At 44.1% G+C, this 21,722-nt stretch overlaps 1 protein-coding gene across 1 annotated transcript in view; it reads left to right on the forward strand.

Annotated features, from left to right (window-relative positions):
- The window catches only part of LOC106586282 (contactin-associated protein-like 5), a 79,597-nt gene that overhangs the window by 20,408 nt on the left and 37,467 nt on the right, over positions 1 to 21,722 (forward strand). The window contains exons 4-10 of the mRNA XM_014173412.3: positions 11,295 to 11,442; positions 13,340 to 13,543; positions 15,774 to 15,958; positions 16,081 to 16,224; positions 17,193 to 17,460; positions 18,287 to 18,430; positions 18,603 to 18,771. Coding sequence (XP_014028887.1) covers positions 11,295 to 11,442; positions 13,340 to 13,543; positions 15,774 to 15,958; positions 16,081 to 16,224; positions 17,193 to 17,460; positions 18,287 to 18,430; positions 18,603 to 18,771 — 1,262 coding nt within the window. The remainder of the gene's footprint in view (positions 1 to 11,294; positions 11,443 to 13,339; positions 13,544 to 15,773; positions 15,959 to 16,080; positions 16,225 to 17,192; positions 17,461 to 18,286; positions 18,431 to 18,602; positions 18,772 to 21,722) is intronic.

The following is a 21,722-nucleotide window of genomic DNA, read 5'->3' on the forward strand; positions in this document are numbered from 1 at the left end:
CACCTTCTCACCAAGCTGCTTGGCGATGGTCTTGTAGCCCATTCCAGCCTTGTGTAGGTCTACAATCTTGTCCCTGACATCCTTGGAGAGCTCTTTGGTCTTGGCCATGGTGGAGAGTTTGGAATCTGATTGATTGATTGCTTCTGTGAACAGGTGTCTTTTATATAGGTAACAAACTGAGATTAGGAGCACTCCCTTTAAGAGTGTGCTCCTAATCTCAGCTCATTACCTGTATAAAAGACACCTGGGAGCCAGAAATCTTTCTGATTGAGAGGGGGTCAAATACTTATTTCCCTCATTAAAATGCAAATCAATTTATAACATTTTTGACATGCGTTTTTCTGGATTTTTTTGTTGTTATTCTGTCTCTCACTGTTCAAATAACCCTACCATTAAAATTATAGACTGATCATTTCTTTGTCAGTGGGCAAATGTACAAAATCAGCAGGGGATCAAATACTTTTTTCCCTCACTGTATGCTTTTTGATTGGAAATGTACTTAATAAATAAGCTGTACCAGACAGTTGTAAATTCATCTCACACCATCTTTGATTTCCAGGCAAATAAACCCTCTCTCTGGCTCTGGTTCAACCTCTGGTCTGTCATTACCTTTCACTAACCACAAGCTTCTAACTGTAAATCACATAGTTTTCTCAGCAGCTTGTTTTCTCAGCAGTCTCCTATTACGAAGACACTATGGCAGCCCACAGTTTAGTGGCTGGCTACACTCTAGTCTATGTAATTAATATGGGTTTTATTAAGAATTAAAGCAAGGAAGGAGCGTGTGGTGTTAATTTGATTCGTTCTTCAGTGAGTTAAAGTAAGCGGATGTAGAGCCCATAGAATTAGAATGAGAGATGAGAATAAGCAGCCTATGGCTTTTAAGCTATCACCCCCCCCTCTACGCTTGGTATAAATGCCATGCAGTGCTTTGAAATCAGTCAAGTACTTTAGATGATACAGTTGTGGCCAAATATATTGGCACCCCTGCACTTTTCTTAAATAATTCCCTATTTCTTTAAAAAAATAAGTTCAAATTGAAGGAAAAAAGTGTTTGGTCCCCACACCTAGTTATTATATTTTTAACATTGCAGAACCAATTGCACAACCAACTTAAGTTTACCATTTTAATTGAAAAAATAAAGACAAATTCCATGGACAAAATTATTGTTCTGGAGTGGCCAGAGAAGAGTATAGATATGAATCACATCCATAACCAATGTCGAGAGCTGAAAGTGTTAGTGTCACGTCCTGGCCAGTATAAGGGTTAATTAGTATTGTAGTTTGGTCAGGACGTGGCAGAGGGTATTCGTTTTATGTGGTTCGGGGTGGTGTGTTTGTTAAAAGGGTGTTTGATTTAGTATTTCCGGGTTTTGGTTTATGTTTAGGTATTTCTATGTTTAGTCTAGTGTGTCTGGTTCTATGTTGAGTTAATTGGGGTTGGACTTCCAATTGAAGGCAGCTGTTTGGTGTTGCCTTTGATTGGAAGTCCTATATTAGTTGGGTGTGTTTGTCTTGTATTTTGTGGGTGATTGTTCTGTGTTAGCCTAGTGCCTTACCAGACTGTCAGTTTGTCAATCGTTCGTGTTTTTTTGTTATTTTTGTACGTTTGTTTTTTGGAAGTTAATAAACAAGATGAGCATACACATACCTGCTGCGTTTTGGTCCTCAATTTCCAACGACAACCGTGACAGAATCACCCACCAACTATGGACCAAGCAGCCGCAGAAGAAGGAGTAGAGGGAATTCGAGTTGGACTGGCGGGAGAAGTGGACCTGGGAGGAAGTTCTGGACGGGGCCGGACCTTGGCACCAGGCTGGGGAGTATCGCCGCCCGCAGTGGGAAATTGAGGCAGCCAAGGCAGAGAGGCGTAGGTACGAGGCCATGGACGCGCTGAGGGAGAAGCACGAGAGGCACCCCCAATAATTATTTTGGGGGGGGCACACGGGTAGTTTGGCTAGGCGTAAGAAGAGCCGGAAGCCAGCTACCCGTGGTTATATGGAGGAGCGTATGGGGTGGAGAGCGCTATGTTTCGCTGAGGAGCGCACTATCTCACCCATACGCACGCACAGTCCGGTGCGCGTTATTCCAGCCCCTCTCAGGTGCCGTGCTAGAGCGGGCATCCAGCCTGGTAGGAGTATGCCTGCGCAGCGCATCTGGTCGCCGGTACGCCTCCGAGGACCAGGCTACCCAACTCCCGCTCTACGCACGGCAACCATCAGGCCCCTGCACAGCCCAGTCTGCCCTGTACGAGCACCCCGCTCGTACAGGTCTACTAGTTCCATCCAGCCAAGGCGGGTTGTGCAGGAGGTAAGATCTAGACCGACAGTGCGCCTCCATAGCCCTGGGTTTCCAGCTCCTGTCTCTCGTGCGGACCCGGAAGTGCGTCAACCCAGTCCGACTTGTCCTGTTCCCGCTCCCCGCACTAGCCTGGAGGTGCGTGTTCATAATCTGGTAAGCCCAGTACCAGCACCACGCACCAGGCTACAAGTGCGTCAACCCAGCCACGCCAGTCAACAGTCACCAGAGCTGCCCGCCAGTCAACAGTCACCAGAGCTGCCCGCCAGTCAACAGTCACCAGAGCTGCCCGCCAGTCAACAGTCGTCACCAGAGCTGCCCGCCAGTCAACAGTCGTCATCAGAGCTGCCCGCCAGTCAACAGTCGTCATCAGAGCTGCCCGCCAGTCAACAGTCGTCATCAGAGCTGCCCGCCAGTCAACAGTCGTCATCAGAGCTGCCCGCCAGTCAACAGTCGTCATCAGAGCTGCCCGCCAGTCAACAGTCGTCATCAGAGCTGCCCGCCAGTCAACAGTCGTCATCAGAGCTGCCCGCCAGTCAACAGTCGTCATCAGAGCTGCCCGCCAGTCAACAGTCGTCATCAGAGCTGCCCGCCAGTCAACAGTCGTCAGAGCTGCCCGCCAGTCAACAGTCGTCAGAGCTGCCCGCCAGTCAACAGTCGTCAGAGCTGCCCGCCAGTCAACAGTCGTCAGAGCTGCCCGCCAGTCAACAGTCGTCAGAGCTGCCCGCCAGTCAACAGTCGCCAGAGAGGTCAGACTGCGCTGAACTGCCGGAGTGGCCAGACTGCGCTGAACTGCCGGAGTGGCCAGACTGCCCCGACTGCCCCGAGTGGCCAGACTGCCCCGACTGCCCCGAGTGGCCAGACTGCCCCGACTGCCCCGAGTGGCCAGACTGCCCCGACTGCCCCGAGTTGCCAGACTGCCCCGACTGCCCCGAGTTGCCAGACTGCCCAGACTGCCCCGAGTTGCCAGACTGCCCAGACTGCCCCGAGTTGCCAGACTGCCCAGACTGCCCCGAGTTGCCAGACTGCCCAGACTGCCCCGAGTTGCCAGACTGCCCAGACTGCCCCGAGTTGCCAGACTGCCCAGACTGCCCCGAGTTGCCAGACTGCCCAGACTGCCCCGAGTTGCCAGACTGCCCAGACTGCCCCGAGTTGCCAGACTGCCCAGACTGCCCCGAGTTGCCAGACTGCCCAGACTGTCCCGAGTTGCCAGACTGCCCCCCGGCGATGCCAGACTGGCCCGACTGCCCCCCGGCGATGCCAGAGTGGCCCGACAGCCTGGAACGGCCGGAACCAGAGCCACCTCCAGATATAGGTGGGTTGGGGAGGGGGGGTGTAGCACAGTGCCATCGTTGACGGCAGCCACCCTCCCTTCCCTCCCTTTAGTAGAGGGGAATTTTGGTTTTGTTGTTTGGGTTTTTTTTTTTTTTTTTTTTTTTTTTTTAAGGCGCTTCCGGGGTTAGCACCTTTAAGGGGGGGGTACTGTCACGTCCTGGCCAGTATAAGGGTTAATTAGTATTGTAGTTTGGTCAGGACGTGGCAGAGGGTATTCGTTTTATGTGGTTCGGGGTGGTGTGTTTGTTAAAAGGGTGTTTGATTTAGTATTTCCGGGTTTTGGTTTATGTATTTCTATGTTTAGTCTAGTGTGTCTGGTTCTATGTTGAGTTAATTGGGGTTGGACTTCCAATTGAAGGCAGCTGTTTGGTGTTGCCTTTGATTGGAAGTCCTATATTAGTTGGGTGTGTTTGTCTTGTATTTTGTGGGTGATTGTTCTGTGTTAGCCTAGTGCCTTACCAGACTGTCAGTTTGTCAATCGTTCGTGTTTTTTTTGTTATTTTTGTACGTTCGTTTTTTGGAAGTTAATAAACAAGATGAGCATACACATACCTGCTGCGTTTTGGTCCTCAATTTCCAACGACAACCGTGACAGTTAGGAGTGTGAATCGAAGGCGAAGTCAGGTGCAGGAGAGCAGAGTGAACAGGTGCACTTTTTATTCCGGTCAAAATGACAGCACAAAAATAACATAAAATGTGCCCAAAACACGGAACATAGACAAAAAGTAATGCGCGTAACAATATCCACAATATCAAAATATACGTAACACAAACAATCCTACACAAATACATGATGGGGAACAGAGGAATAAATACATATGAATTGATTGGGGAATGAAAACCAGGTGTGCAGGGAACAAGACAAAACAAATGGATACATGAAAAATGGAGCGGCGATTGCTCGAAAGCCGGTGACGTCGACTGCCGAACGCCGCCCGAACAAGGAGAGGAGCCGACTTCGGCGGAAGTCGTGACAGAAAGCAGCAGTTGGTGGAGTTTACCCCTCAAACATTGAAGAATTAGAGCAGTTTGCTACTGAAAAGTGGGCACATTGCCAGTAGAAATGTGCAGCAAGCTCATTGATGGCTCCAAGAAGCATTTGTTGGCAGTTATCTTGGCCAAAGGCTGTGCTAATTCCTGGGTGCCAATAATTGTGTCCATGCCATTTGTCTTTATTTTCTCAACAAAAATTGCAAACTTAAGTTTACAAAAATTAAATGGGTTCTGCAATGTTGACAATCCAATGACAACATGTGGAGAAAAAAACGTATGTTTTATACATTTTTTTTATTTAAAGAAAAATTGGGAATTAATTAAGGAAGGTGCAAGAGTGCCAAGCGGGTGATTCTACACATTTGTTGGATGCATTTGCTGAACTTGTTTTGGTTTTGTTTCAGATTATTTTGTGCCCTATAGAAATGAATGGTACATAATATATTGTGTCATTTTGGAGTCAACATTATTGTAAATAACAATAGAATATGTTTTTAAACACCTCTACATTAATGTGGATGCTACCATGATTATGGATAATCCTGAATGAATCTTGAATAATGATGAGTGAGAAAGTTACAGAGGCATAAATATCATACCCACCCATAAAATGCTAACCTCCTCTGTTATTGTAGGTTAGCATGTCTTTAGGGTGTGATATTTGTACGTCTGGAACTTTCTCACTCATCATTATATACGATTAATTCAGGACTATCTGTAATCATGGTAGAATAGACATTAATATAGAAGTGTTTAGAAACATATTCTTGTTTACAATAAAAGTGACAAAATGACATAAGACATTATTGACCATTCATTTCGATTGGGCACAAAATAATCTGAAACACAATCAAAACAAACAGCGAATGCATCCAACAAGTTTGTGGAGTCACAAGCTTGATGTAATCATTGTGTGCTAGGAATATGGGACAAAATACTAAACATTGGACGACTTTAATACACATACATATAAGTGAATTTGTCCAAAGACTTTTGGTCCCCTAAAATGGGGGGGACTATCTACGAAAAGTACTGTAATTTCTAAACGGTTCACATGATATTGATTAAAACACTCTCAAATTAAAGCTGACAGTGCACTTTAACCTCATAGTCATTGTATCATTTCAAAGTGCTGGAGTACAGAGCCAAAACAACAACAAAATAATCACTGTCCCAATAAAATCACTGTCCCAAAGCTTCCTGCCATCCAGAACCTCTATACCAGGCGGTGTCAGAGGAAGGCCCTACAAATGGTCAAAGACTCCAGCCACCCTAGTCATAGACTGCTCTCTCTGCTACCGTACAGAAAGCGGTACCGGAGCGCCAAGTCTAGGTCCAAGAAGCTTCTAAACAGCTTCTACCCTCAAGCCATAAGACTCCTGAACACCTAATGAAATGGCTACCCTGACTATTTGCATTGATCCCCCCCCCCCCCCTTTTACACAGCTGCTACTCTCTGTTGTTATCATCTATGCATAGTCACTTTAATAACTCTACCTTCATGTACATATTACCTCAATTAACCGGTGCCCCCGCACATTGACTCTGTACCTTCACCCCCCTGTATATATTGTTATTTTTTTACTGCTGCTCTTTAATTACTTGTTACTTTTATCTCTCATTCTTGTCCGTATTTTTTAAAACTGCATTGTTGGTTGGGGGCTCGTAAGTAAGCACTTCACTGTAATGTCTACACCTGTTGTATTCGGCACATGTGACTAATACAATTTGATTTGATTTGACTTTAGGAGCTCACTGTATTTGGCCGCAACTGTATTTCAAGTCATATTACCGAAGTTGAGACTCATCAATCCTCAGTTAATTAATTAAAAAACGAAGAACATTCCAGTTGTTTTTTTGTCAATCAATCAATGACACACAGAATACTAAATCTAACTAACCTGTTAAATAGTCATAACATTTCTTCTGTTAATGTGAGAAGATAGCAGGTGTCATTTGGTTTTGATCCATGCCTGAAGAAACAGAAACGGTGGGATGAATTGGATGAGTGGCAGCTAATTAGTGAGACTTCCCTAATGAAGGCACTCCAAAGGTGGGCGACCAATTTGAACCTGCACGCCACACGGAGATATGAATTGACGTCAGTCTGGCATTTTAACAAGGGAAGTTCAAAGGTAATGGCCTGCTGACGGCGGTGCAGGCTGAGAAGGCTAATGAGAGAACACCAGCTGCCTGCGTCTGCCAGGTTGCAGCAACTCTGCACCTGTAAGGTTAGCCATTATTATGTGCTGTGTATGAAAAGAGTGGTTTTATAGCACTTAAGATACACACATGGGCAAAGGCACGTTCTCTAACACACCCACTCTCCCTCTCCTGCTTTCTCTCGCTTTCAATGACACATGCACACTTACACGCACACACACACACACACCTCACACACACACACAACTCTCACACACACACTCACACACACACACACACACACACACACACACACACACACACACACACACACACACACACACACACAACTCACACACACACACACACACAACTCACACACACACACACACACACACAACACACACACAACTCACACACACACACACACACACACACACACACACACACACACACACACACAAAGCTCTCTCTCTCACTCACACACACACACACACACACGCGCACACCAACACCCGCAGCCACAAGACACAGCCAGAGCTGCAGTCCTTTTATCTCTGCTCTGTGCCAGACCAGGTCACAATGGCAACATGATTATCTATTCTTGGAATTCTCCTCAGTCTTTGTCTCTTAGGAGTCACATAGCAAGGCTAGCACTGCAACGACACAACAGGGAGTATAGGCCATGTTGGGAACAACAGGGAGTATAGGCCATGTTGGGAACAACAGGGAGTATAGGCCATGTTGGGAACAACAGGATGGCACTCATGAAACAGTTGTTAATCATCCAATTAGACAAAGCCAGAGAGAAAGAAAGGAATGACTCATGTTTGTGGGTGACCAGCTAGCTATTAAGTTATGAAATGTTGTATTATTTTGTGCAATATAGTCTAACGATGTTGTTATTTTTTTGTACCATTGGGTTGTTGGAACTTTGTTTACTTTGGTATTTGTGTTTCCGTCAGTTTGTTTGAGAAGATTGATGTTCTCTGGTCCAAATACACATCATAAAGATATTTTCTTATTTCAAATTTCAGTTCCAATTTGTAGGTATTTTCATGTAAACCACTCTGTGCTTATTAAGGAAGTTGTATTTTCTGTCAATTAGCAAAAAAGTCTCTACCCCCGGAGTGAAATGGTGTGCAAAACACAATTTAAGGGTTGTTGAAAAAACTGTAGACTGCAGTAATGAGAGAAAATAAACATATTCAGATATCACCTCTTCAATCCGTCAGGAAGAGGGTGTTAAGGGTGTTTAATCAAGGATTGACATGCCTGTTAGCTATGGCTGCAGAAGTGTTTGTGGTGTTTAGGTTTGTGTCGAACATTAGGTTGGTGTTGATGAACAAGAGTGAAGTAAACTTTTGGGTAACTCTTTTAGATTAAGTTGCCCTTGTGCTATATCTCCTTTATAACTACTTTGGTAAAAAGAATGCAAATAATATACATCTGGTTAGGCGTGTATTGCACTGGGTGAAAGTTGATTGCGTTCGTTTTAGAACCGGTGCTGCCTCCCGTGGATAAGCCAGGTGCCCCGTTCAAAGCCCATGGCGAAGTCAATATTTACATTTGAGTCATTTAGCAGACACTCTTATATAGAATGACTTACATGAGCAATTAGGGTTAAGTGCCTTGCTCAAGGGCACTGACAGATTTTTCACCTAGTTGGCTCAGGGATTCAAACCAGTGACCTTTCGGTTACTGGCCCAATGCTCTTAGCCTAGATGTTGCCTAGTAGGTTCACATTAACAAGCAAGATAACTTAGTTGGTTAATTTTTACTCATGTGAAGAAGTTAGGCTAGCAAGCATTTTAGCTAGGTAGCCTAAGACAACAAAAACTAAAAGTGTGTACAGAGTCATAGATCATTTTGCCAACATGAAAGAGAGGAGGATGGCATTGGTGTCCAACCAGTCTACAAGTAGGGGGAGTCAACATGTTCTTTCTACTTGCACACACACAGAAATCAGTACCATGGACAGCCACATGTTATTTAGCAACATTGATTGGGCTAAATCGTTTTTGGTGTCTTTACATTTGTTTTCACTGTATTAGACAAAGCGTATATAGCCTAGTTGATTTAATGATGTTGAAATGTTTAAGTGTAAATGGTGCTGGAATAGCGGAGGCAGTTCTCCTGTTGTCTTTGTGTTGACTTGCGTTAACTCTCCATTGGTCTAAATCAGTAGTTGTTTAGTCAACTGTCAGAAACATTAACTTGCTTGAACATGCTGTACACCAGGGATGAGCAAATCCAGTCCTCGGGGGCCTGATTGGTGTCACACTTTTTCCCCAGCCCCAGCTGTCTCCAATAATCAACAAATCATGATCTTCAGTTTAGAATGCAATTAGTTGAATCAGCTGTGTTTGCTAGGGATGGGGAAAAAGTGTGACACCACTGGAATTGCCCATCCCTGCTCTACACTATGTAACTGTTTGTTACATGCAATATTTGCTTTGTGGAATCCACATTGACAGATGTTGCTCTCCGGCTTTGGGATGTAACAAACGTATACGTGGTTGAATTTATTCCACCATTGTGTGACCGTTGTCGTTTTGTTGTGTCTGTGTAACGGTGTCGTAGGTAGTGGACCAAAATGCAGCGGGTTGAGTGCTCATCTTAACTTTATTGAACACGTAACAAACAAAACAAGAAAACGATCGAACGACCAGGATTACAGGCTAAACACAGCTATGCAACCACAACTTCCCTCAAAACCCATACAAAAACCACCCCTCTATATAGGACCTTCAATCAGAGGCAATGAGGAACAGCTGCCTCCAATTGAAGGCCAAATCAATAAACTAAACATAGAAATAAAAAGACTAGACTAAACATAGAAATACACTAACATAGAACATAGACCAAAACCCCGGAATACTCTAAACAAACACCCCTCTACATAAACACATATAACAACAAACCCCGAACCACATAAACCAAACACCCTCCTGCCACGTCCTGACCAAACTACAATAACAAATAACCCCTTTACTGGTCAGAACGTGACAGTCTGCCTTAGTGTATATCATGGTGGTGTATGAACAAATAGGTTATAGAACAAACAATGCAATTATCACAACATAGGTTGCAATATGGATATTTTCCTGACTTGGCTTGGCTTCCCCAGGGATTTTACCCACACACTGCGACTGGTGGTACATGGATATTGACAAATAGCTTTTTCTCAGTAATGAATATGTATGCTACATTTTGGTGAAGCAAACGTTTATCAAATTGTATTTGCTAAATAAGTTACTTTACATTGTGGAGGATATGCATTGCAATAGCCTGCATGGTCTGAGTGGATGAGTAAACCCCAGTGAGTTTGCAAATGCTTATCTTGCACAGACATGAGTTACATTTGTAATTGCTTAGCTTGCACCTCTTCTAAAATACAGTCACCAGGCTCCACTTAAATGGACTCACAATAAAAAAGCATGGGTATAAATCAAAATAATAGCCTAAATAGTTACCTTGTAAGACTGCCTCTTCTTCATTATCTTCATTATCTACAGAGACCAATCTCTGTAGTCTATCCCTCAGAGAGGTAACACCATACTTCATGTGTGTGTAATTTGTGCTTCTTCTACTACCTCCCCCATCTGCTATTGTGTTTTCAGCTGCAGGGAGAAATGAATTGATGGCATTTCTTGACTCTGTTGAGCCTGGAGCTCCGGTGTCAACAATCCATCTTTCCTTTACTCTGTGATACACATCATTATCGATTTAGCTCGTCACCTGCCTCGAATCCGTTATGACGGCTTCTTGTGATCAGTCATCTGAGTTTCCTCTCTCTCTCTCTCTCTCTCTCTCTCTCTCTCTCTCTCTCTCTCTCTCTCTCTCTCTCTCTCTCTCTCTCTCTCTCTCTCTGTCTCTCTGTCTCTCTCTCTCTCTCTCTGTCTGTTCACCCCCCTAAGCCTCCATGGTGCAGATTATTGATGCAGTGGAGGGTAGGGGGACAGGGGGATGGAAATTACGAAGAATAATGACATCTCACAGTTTCAGTGAGAGATATTCATTGTTATCTGCCCGGGAGCAGACAATATGATAGCAATTGTTTTTTCCATCTACTTGCCACAGAAGTGTGTGTCTGTGCAGTGGTGGACATCCTCCCAGGATCCTCCCAGGATCCCCAACCCAGGCAACACATTTGATATGTTTTATCTAAAAGTAGGGTCAGGTGAAGAGAAACATATGGCACACGTTTTGTTTTGTCGCAGAATACTAATACCTTTAACAGTTCTTGGAAACTAACCCTCTTTAATGTTATGATCCAAAACATTAAGTCCTAGAAGACACAAAACCCTTTTTAATTCTTTGTTTTCCTCTGAAAGATACAAGGTCAGTTCAGAGAGCCATACTTGGTTAACAGTGACTCCCTTAATAACGGAGCTGTAATTTCCTGTTTTGTTTGATGAATACAGTTCCCTCAAGAATACCCTGCCCCCGTATATTAACACTTGGCATTGCATCTAACTCTTCTGCCTTTTCTCCCCTCCTCTCTCTCTGCTGTGTGTCTCCAGAGGTTTGTGGGGAACGTGAATGCTGACAGTGTCATCCACCACAAGTTGTTCCACTCTATCAGAAGCCGCTTCCTGCGCTTCGTCCCGCTGGACTGGAACCCCAGTGGCTGGGTGGGACTCAGAGTGGAGGTGTACGGCTGTGTCTACAGTGAGTGACCAGACCACCCCCACCTCTAACATACAGACCATACACATTAGGGTGTACCTGCAATAAAGGGACCACCAGGCTTTACACACAGACCATACACGTTCAGCTAATATAATAATGCCACAGTGAGTGACCAGAACACCCCTTACATCCAGAACACCCTACGTTTGTGTATACCCTTTAATGAAAGCAGGACGTTTGAGGACAACTGCAAAAATAGGGATAGCGAGTATTTTGATATTGATGCTATTCTCTCATTTATCACAAATGATCCCACCAGCTAACAGAGACAAACAGTGACTGTCAGGCAGGCGTGACAGTTGAGAGCCAGTCTCTGCCTGGGTAATGCTAAATACACTGAACAAAACTATGAATGCAACATGTAAAGTGTCGGCCCCATGTTTCATGAGCTGAAATAAAAGATCCCAGACATTTTTCATACGCACAAAAAGCTTATTTCTCTAAAATGTTGTGCACAATTTGTTTATATCCCTGTTAGTGAGCATTTCTCCTTTGCCAATATAATCCATCCACCTGACAGGTGTGGCATATCAAGAAGCTGATTGAATGGAATGATCATTACACAGGTGCACCTTGTGCTGGGGACAATAAAAGGCCACTCTAAAATGTGCAGTTTTGTAACACAACACAATGCCACAGATGTCTCAAGTGTTGAGGGAATGTGCAATTGGCATGCTGACTGTAGGAATGTCCACCAGAGCTGTTTCCAGAGAATGTAATGTTAATTTCTCTACCAACATCGTCCAACCGGCCTCACAACTGCAGACCACACGTAACCATGCTAGGCCAGGACCTCCACATCCTGCTTCTTCACCTGTGGGATGGTCTGAGGGGTGTGGGGGTGCTGAGTAGTATTTCTGTCTGTAATAATGCCCTTTGTGTGGAAAAACTCTGGTTGGCTGGGCCTGGCTCCCCAGTGGGTGGGCCTGGCTGCCAAGTGGGTGAGAATATGCCCCTCCAAGGCCCCACCCATGGCTGCACACCTGCCCAGTCATGTGAAATCCATAGATTAGGGCCTAATTTATTTATTTCAATTGATTGATTTCCTTATATGAACTGTAACTCAGTAAAATCTTTGAAATTGTTGCATGTTGCGTTTATATATTTTTTCTGTATAAATAAAGGGGAGTCACTGGGACGCTTCTCACACACATTCTGAAGCAGCATTAACTGGATCAGCCAGTGAATTACTGCTCTGTGAAAGACAGTTGCATTTAACCCTGAGTGAGCACTTTCATAATACCGAATTGTTCCACAGCATGATCCCTGTATTCATGTTGGATGAATGTGTGCTCTGCTAATAAATGCTGCGTGACATGCACCTCAATGCATCTCAATGTTAAAAGAAGAGACCATACACATCTCAATTCAAACTATAAAACAGGTTGATCAATTCACGACACAGAGAGCAGAGAGAGAAAGAGAAGAGAGAGAGATGAGAAGAGAGAGACTTGCTATGCAATGTCATTACAGTGCTGGAGTTACAGATTCATGTATCTATGCATGAGTCCTCTAGGTCTTCCAATGACTAAATTACATTGGAAAATCTGAAAATGCCCCCTATGACAAATTCATAACTTGCATTCTTGAGGACTTACAGGAATCCATTTTGTAGTATGACCGAAAGAGGTGAGCACTAGAGCATGTACTGTAATTATTAAAATAACAGGTGTATGTCAGAGATTGTTCCTATCCAGTTACACATGGATATGGCTTCCAGCATAATACATTTCAATACCATCACTGATATAGCCACATTACCGTAACAGGTATGAAGCCCTGAGAGCAATAGCAGTCAGTGAATAAATAGACTCATAGTGACAGGGGACAAGTATCCCAATGACAACCCATTTCACTGTCTGTTGATTGCCTTCAGAGTCAGACGTGGCAGACTTTGATGGCAGAAGCTCCCTGCTCTACCGGTTTAACCAGAAGTCCATGAGCACGGTGAAGGATGTGATCTCTCTGCGCTTCAAGAGCCACCAGGCTGAGGGGGTGCTGCTCCACGGAGAGGGTCAGAGAGGCGACTACATCACTCTGGAGCTGCACCGGGGCAGGCTGGCCCTCTACCTCAACCTGGGTGAGTTTGTCACACCGGGGCAGGCTGGCCCTCTACCTCAACCTGGGTGAGTTTGTCACACTGGGGCAGGCTGGCCCTCTACCTCAACCTGGGTGAGTTTGTCACACTGGGGCAGGCTGGCCCTCTACCTCAACCTGGGTGAGTTTGTCACACCGGGGCAGGCTGGCCCTCTTCCTCAACATGGGTGAATTTGTCACATTGGGGCAGGCTGCAGGCACGTGCACAGATAGGGCTCTAGTGGTGCTGGACCACCTGCCTGTTTTCCCTCCTAGGGAAAAAGTGCCCTTTTTGATTGGTGGCATTTAAAAATATACAGTGGGGGAAAAAAGTATTTGATCCCCTGCTGATTTTGTACGTTTGCCCACTTACAAAGAAATTATCAGTCAATAATTTTAATGGTACTCCTCTTTGCAGATCTTCTCCAAGTCATTAAGGTTTCGAGGCTGACGTTTGGCAACTCGAACCTTCAGCTCCCTCCACAGATTTTCTATGGGATTAAGGTCTGGAGACTGGCTAGGCCACTCCAGGACCTTAATGTGCTTCTTCTTGAGCCACTCCTTTGTTGCCTTGGCCGTGTGTTTTGGATCATTGTCATGCTGGAATACCCATCTACGACCCATTTTCAATGCCCTGGCTGAGGGAAGGAGGTTCTCACCCAAGATTTGACAGTACATGGCCCCGTCAAATGATGCGGTGAAGTTGTCCTGTCCCCTTAGCAGAAAAACACCCCCAAAGCATAATGTTTCCACCTCCATGTTTGACGGTGGAGATGTTGTTCTTGGGGTCATAGGCAGCAATCCTCCTCCTCCAAACACGGCGAGTTGAGTTGATGCCAAAGAGCTCCATTTTGGTCTCATCTGACCACAACACTTTCACCAGTTGTCCTCTGAATCATTCAGATGTTTATTGGCAAACTTTAGACGGGCATGTATATGTATTCTTGGGCAGGGGTACCTTGCGGGCGCTGCAGGATTTCAGTCCTTCACGGCGTAGTGTGTTACCAATTGTTTTCTTGGTGACTATGGTCTCAACTGCCTTGAGATCATTGACAGGATCCTCCCGTGTAGTGCTGGGCTGATTCCTCACCGTTCTCATGATCATTGCAACCCCACGAGGTGAGATCTTGCATGGAGCCCCAGACCAAGGGATATTGACAGTTCTTTTGTGTTTCTTCCATTTGCGAATAATCGCACCAAATGTTGTCACCTTCTCACCAAGCTGCTTGGCGATGGTCTTGTAGCCCATTCCTGCCTTGTGTAGGTCTACAATCTTGTCCCTGACATCCTTGGAGAGCTCTTTGGTCTTGGCCATGGTGGAGAGTTTGGAATCTGATTGATTGATTGATTGCTTCTGTGGACAGGTGTCTTTTTTACAGGTATCAAGCTGCGGTTAGGAGCACTCCCTTTAAGAGTGTGCTCCTAATCTCAGCTCGTTACCTGTATAAAAGACACCTGGGAGCCAGAAATCTTTCTGATTGAGAGGGGGTCAAATACATATTTCCCTCATTAAAATGCAAATCATTTTATAACATTTTTGACATGCGTTTTTCTGGATTTTTTTGTTGTTATTCTGTCTCTCACTGTTCAAATCAACCTACCATTGAAATTATAGACTAATCATTTCTTTGTCAGTGGGCAAACGTACAAAATCAGCAGGGGATCAAATACTTTTTTTCCCCCACTGTATATTTTTACTTATTTTAAGTCTATTTTGTCTTTTGTATTGTACATCTAAATGTTATGAATTGTGCATCAAACAAGCACATTTCTCATAAACTTTGACTGGAAAATAATGTGCACAGACCTGGCAGGCTGGCCCTCTACCTCAACCTGGGAGAGGTCACCAGAGAGGTCAGGGGGCAGAGGTAATGGGTAACAGGACACAAGGGTAAGTTCATGGGTAACAGGACACAAGGGACTCTGGGTATGAAGGAGTCTTTTGAACCATTTAAAATGAGTCTGGGGAGCAGTCTGGGAGGGTAACTGAATGTTTGTGTTCTGCTGCCCTTCCAATTACCACTGCACCTGAGCTCCATTTACTAGCTGGACTCAGACTGTTAAGGATCCACATTGTGAAGAGCTGAGTCTGGGGAAGACCATTCTCAAGTAGTTTGTTTTCAGAATGTCTATGAGAGCTCCCTCTTCCTCAATAAACCGTCCTGTTTTATGATCAATATCTATATCAATATTAAAGTAACCATATGATCTGTTCTCTGTTTTTTTGTCTACAGATGACACCCGGCTGCGGTTCAGCAGTGGTCGTGTTGCGGTAACTCTGGGCAGTCTTCTGGATGACCAGCACTGGCACTCTGTCCTCATCGAGCGCTTCAACAAGCAGGTCAACCTCACCATGGACACCCACACGCAACACTTCAGGACCAAGGGGGAAGGAGACTCTCTGGAGGTGGACTATGAGGTGTGTTTATCCTAACACATACTGTAGAATAGTCAGATACTTATTCAGACCAAGTAAATAGTTCAACCAAGTTATCTTACTCTAAGAGGATGTTGTCATTTCACCCTTTTTCCTCATCAAAGCTCAGCTTCGGAGGCATCCCACTGCCAGGTAAACCTGGTACCTTCCTGAGGAAAAACTTCCATGGCTGCATCGAGAACCTCTACTACAACGGGATCAACATCATCGACCTAGCCAAGCGACGCAAGCCTCAGATCTACAGTGTGGTAAGACAACTATTCTCATCCACCGTACCATAGATTATTAGTACATCCTTAAAATAGTATGGGGACAAAGTAGCTAGTCAACCAATGCCTATTAAAGGTCACAGACAGTCTGTTTTAATTGCACTGTTGCTGTGAGATTTCACATTTTGCTACAATGTGATTCTGTTTAATCACATTTGTATTTGAGTTAGTCACATAGACTTCTCCATGGTCCCTCAAACTGTGTGAGATCCAGGGCAGAGACACTGTCCGTAGAGATTTTTTTTTAGTTCTATCTGATCCTCACTACTGTGTCATTAAGTCTAAACCCATGAATAGATTCAGCCGTAGGCACACCCTATAATTTGGACACCCTCCCCCCAATCAAATCAGACAGAAGCCAAAGCGTCACATTGCATCACAGACACCCTATTCCCATCGGAAATCTGATTGCTATGTTAAAAGGCCTTTACTTACAAGTGAGAGAGTGACTGCGATGATGGAATCCGTAATGGAATTTCAATGTGGAATACTATCTGGTGAGGGATCACAATGAGAGTCAAAGTGCTGCCGATTGCTCTTCTCTGCCTCTGAGGCACTGGGACTGATGGGCCGCTGACCTCAATTGACATGGCTGCTCTTTTGGCCCATGTACCTCACAAGGGCCTCTGGATCACTTGGAATTAAGGTGTGTTCTTTCTCTGCCCACCTGACGGCTGACCTAGATTGGAGGGGAGAAACTCAGAATTTTATAGTTCGATATTATATGACATTTCTGCCTGTGGTCCTTTTGTACGGCACCTTTTGAATTCCAGATAGTCATTCAGCTTTATATGGCATTCTCAAGGAAATGTGTGGTTCTTGCAGGCAAGTTAGTTTTCTAAATATCATATTCAGTAAATCTCTTTATCAGCTCACTGTATTTTATTCTGCTCAGATGAATGGTACAGTAAAAATACAGTAAATCCAACATGTTGATGTGTCACCAGGGCAACGTGACCTTCTCGTGCTCGGAGCCCCAGCTGGTATCCACCACTTTCCTGAGCTCCAGCAGCAGCTTCCTGTCGCTCCCAGCCACGCAGTCTGCTTCAGCGGGCTTCGCGGTGCGTTTCCAGTTCAGAACATGGAACCCAGACGGGCTACTGCTCTCCACCCAGCTGTCCCTGGAGCCCCAGCGACTGGACCTGCAGATAAGCAACAGCCGGCTGCGCCTGACCCATCACACATCAGCCCAGCAGAAAGAAGAGGTCTCCACCGGTGAGGGCCAGGCCAACAGCCTCTAGCCTAGCTGACCCACACTATGGGCTGGAGTCAGTGTGTACACCCAGGGAGACAGAAAATATAAAACAGTCTTTATTCCAGTGAAGCAGACAGACAGTGAAAAGCTAATCCATCATCCAGGGTGAGACTGTCTGTGTTTGGTTGTGCACATCATTACATCAACATCATTCATATGACCTTTTGCCCCCGAGAAACTCAAAGCACATTTAATCTCCTTGGAATGGCTTGAGGAAAAATGTCATCCTTGTATTTTCGACGTGAGCGCTCCAGGATTGGAGTCAGAGAGAAATAACATGTATAATTACGTTGGATTGCAGAGCCCAGACTTTTAGCAGATGGCAGGCACAGAGGGAATTATAGACACACAGAAAGACCATTACAGCTAGGAAGCCCTTCACTATAAAGGACAATCAAAATGGATATACCACAATCTGCTGTTACGTCTGTTTGAAGCTTGAACCTACGGTCAAATGAATGTTTCATCCAATAATAACCATTACGTTCTGTCCTCTGGCAACGATTTAGCTTCAATCTGACCAGCCACACTTGTCGTTGATTTTCATTTCCGTGTCATCTTCCATTCTTGTTTAGTAATGTAGGACCGTTATTAAGACAAACCATGTGACCATACTGTAGCTTACACAGCGATTGATAGGCTCTGATTTACAATTTAATATGTAGCCTAGTACCTACATTATGTTGGAGATCCCAATCCCAGCAATCCCTGAATAAACATGTAGTTGGTGTTTGATGAGCCTGTAATAGTGTCTCACACAGAAAACACACTCTGCTGTCTCCACAGGTCACAGAGTGAATGATGGACTGTGGCACTCCGTGAGTCTCAGCTCCCAAGGTCTCCAAGTCACTACGACCCTGGACAACGAGCCGTCCTCAACCATCGAGCTGGGGGACCACATGGAGGCAGGAAACAGCCTCTACTTCGGAGGTAAGACCACACACAATGAGTCTTGTTGTCTGCATCACTCATCTCATGAAACCAGGACTTGATGGTCAGGTCTTGTTGCAGCATCTGAAGACATTATCTGAAGATGTATACAGGACATGTTGAATGATGAAAATGCAATTATTTAGCAACATTTCTTCAATCTGTGTCACAGGTTGTCCATCTCTGAACATCTTAGGCTGTGAGAACCCCACGTTGGCGTTCCAGGGGTGCATGCGTCTCATCTCCATCAACAGCCAGCCCATGGACCTGAACCGGGTGCAACAAGGACGGCTGGGAAACTACAAGGAGCTGCAGTTTGACACATGTGGCATCCATGACAGGTAAGCTTTTAGGTGGGGATCCAATCCCAAAATGTGTTTGAATGACGAACTAAACAGATTTAAAAGGTTCTGTCTTTATTTGTTGATGAGGTTATTCTGTCCACCACAGCCCATGCTTGAGTGTCACTGACAAGTCAACTAATAGAGATAGGCTTACAGACTGGATCTGCCAATTAAATCATGCAATGGAGTCTAGTACTGTAGCACTATCATCCTGGCTAAGGGCCCTGCTAACAAGTTGCTTCCTCTGTGGCGTGTGGCTTCCTCTCTGTCCCTCATTACCCCGCTCTGTTGTGGGACCGAAGGGTGGGATTAGTACACGCTAAATAGATGTCATGGCAAAGTTGAGGAAACCTGAAACACATACAGGGAGGATACAAACAAAGGACTTGGTGAGTTGGTGCTTCTTCTTTTATTCACCCTGAGGGGAATCCTACTTCTCTGATGTCAGATCGCAGCTATACCTGATTATTCTGTTTGGAATGCTAACCGGCAGATTTAAAGGCTGTTGGAGTGTGTGGAACACAAACAGATGAATAAGCCCTACAGCGCTGTTAGTAAAATACATGAAATATGGGAAATGTGTAAAAAGACGGAATGAGATGGTTCGCATGAAAACAAAACAGGTGACAGCTGTCTGTGTGCCCTATATTGGCTGCCTTTCGATGAGCCTTCCACAAAGAGATGTACGCAGAGAGAATGTTTTGTATATTTCACTACCATGCAATATTACCCCTTATCCCTTATTTTAGAGAGGCTAGCGCAACCAGATGGTTGGGGCAAGGTTTATGCTCAGTATTGTTCACCGTTCTATAAATCTCTTCATTGGACTGTAATTCATTGTCCATCACAGAGCCATGTCTTTGTGTAACGACCAGAACTATGCTTCATTAAAGGATTGGAAGATTAACCTTTACGAGTGTTAATCTACTTTTCTTTGTGTCCAATCAAACTCCATGACTACATTTTTTGCAAGTGTGCACTTCTGTGCCACGGCTTCTGTAATTTCATGACCTGTGAGGGCAGCCGTGAACACATCAATAGAAATAGCTCTATGGTAATTAAACCATGGCCTGCAACCTTATCCACGCCGCAGTCACTCTGCTCCATGGCAATTAATGGGAGAAAGATGAAAATGTATGAAATTATAGATGCACGCTTGAAACCCGGGCAATTATGTGAAACTGAAGGAGGCTTGAGGAAGGTACTATTAATCAGGAAAGCGTGGTTAGGAGAGAGATTTCCATGAAGCGCTGGGTGTTCAAAACCTGTAAATACGTGCTCTGGGTTTGACTTGATGCTGCTGCTTCTTCTTTTTGTAAACACACAACAACACAGTACTGGCAAGTGTTTGTTTACCATTTGCCTCAACAATTTGAGTTGGAATGGTACTCAATTCATTTGGGATTTACTGAGCGGCCTTGTAAATCGTAAATAAACAACGGCAAAGGAAATGCACAAACTGTGTTTGCCTCGCCTCTTGAGTACTCGGGTGCCAGACCGTGCCTTGATAATGGCAAGGAAATGAAAAAGGGAGTCTGCTTAACAGATAATGAAAGGCTGAGGATAGTAGGCTTTGACACAAAGACAAACCTTGTTTTTTTCCCTTTTTACCCTACAGAAAGGCTTGGCAAATCTGACAGATATGTCTTTATGCTTTTAAATAACTTTCATTCTTTTACCAACAAATCTCATTTTATCCTTCTCTGATATTTCCACAATCATGTTGTGCGATTTTTTTCTGTTTATCACTGCACAAAAGTCTTTAATTTTTAAAAACAAAGAACTAGTATAGATCATCAATCTCTGAGATGTTGTTGTTTTTTCTACCTTATCAATGTTCATCTTTTCAAATGTATTTATGTTTGCTTATGTCACTATGAATACCCTGACATTTGCTAATGCATAGTAAAGATGTGTATATACATAGTAATGTAATGTACAGGGCCTTCAGAAAGTATTAATACCCCTTGACTTATTCCACATTTTGTTGTGTTACAGTCTGAGTTCAAAATGGATGAAATCATTTTTTTTCTCTCTCACCCATCTACACACAATACCCCGTAATGACAAAGTGAAAACATGTTTTTAGAATTTTTTGCAAATGTATTGAAAATGAAATCCAGAAATGTATAATTTGCATATGTCTTCACACCCCTGAGTCAATACTTTGTAGAAGCACCTTTGACGGCGATTACAGCTTTGAGTCATCTTAGGTATGTCCGTATTTGCTTTGCACATCTGGATTTTGAGATTTTCTCCCATTCTTCCTTGCGCATTTTGTCAAACTCTGTTAATCTTTTACTGCTGTGGGCTAAATCAGGGTCTCGCAGAGTGTTTATAGTATACAGTACACACACATTTTTATAGGCTTAAAAAAAGAAGATACCTGTACCATGTCAAATAGAAATGTATTCAATTTTGAGTTTGCATCCCAATATTACACTTTGTATACACTGAAAAGTGGTGGAAAAAGTGCCCAATTGTCATATAATAACAATAATTTCAAATTTCTTATATTAAGCAAACCAGACATCACAATTTCTTTTACCGATAGCCAGGGGTACACACCAACACTCAGACATCATTACAAACGAAGCATTTGTGTTTAGTGAGTCCACCAGATCAGAGGCAATAGGGATAACCAGGGATGTTCTCTTGATAAGTCCCACTGGGCACACATTGGTTGACTCAACATTGTTTCCACGTCATTTCAATATAATTACGTTGAACCAACGTGGAATAGACGTTGAATTGACGTCTGTGCCCAGTGGGGTGTGTGAATTAGACCATTTTCTTGTCCTTCCAAGCATTCCAAATGTAACGAGTACTTTTGGGTGTCAGGGAAAATGTATGGCGTAAAAAGTACAGATACCCATAAAAACTACTTAAGTAGTATTTTAAAGTATTTTTACTTAAGAACTTTACACCACTGACACTTAGTATACAAA

The sequence above is a fragment of the Salmo salar genome, chromosome 25 (genome assembly GCF_965601325.2).
Source record: "Salmo salar chromosome 25, fSalSal1, whole genome shotgun sequence".
Lineage (NCBI taxonomy): Eukaryota > Metazoa > Chordata > Actinopteri > Salmoniformes > Salmonidae > Salmo > Salmo salar.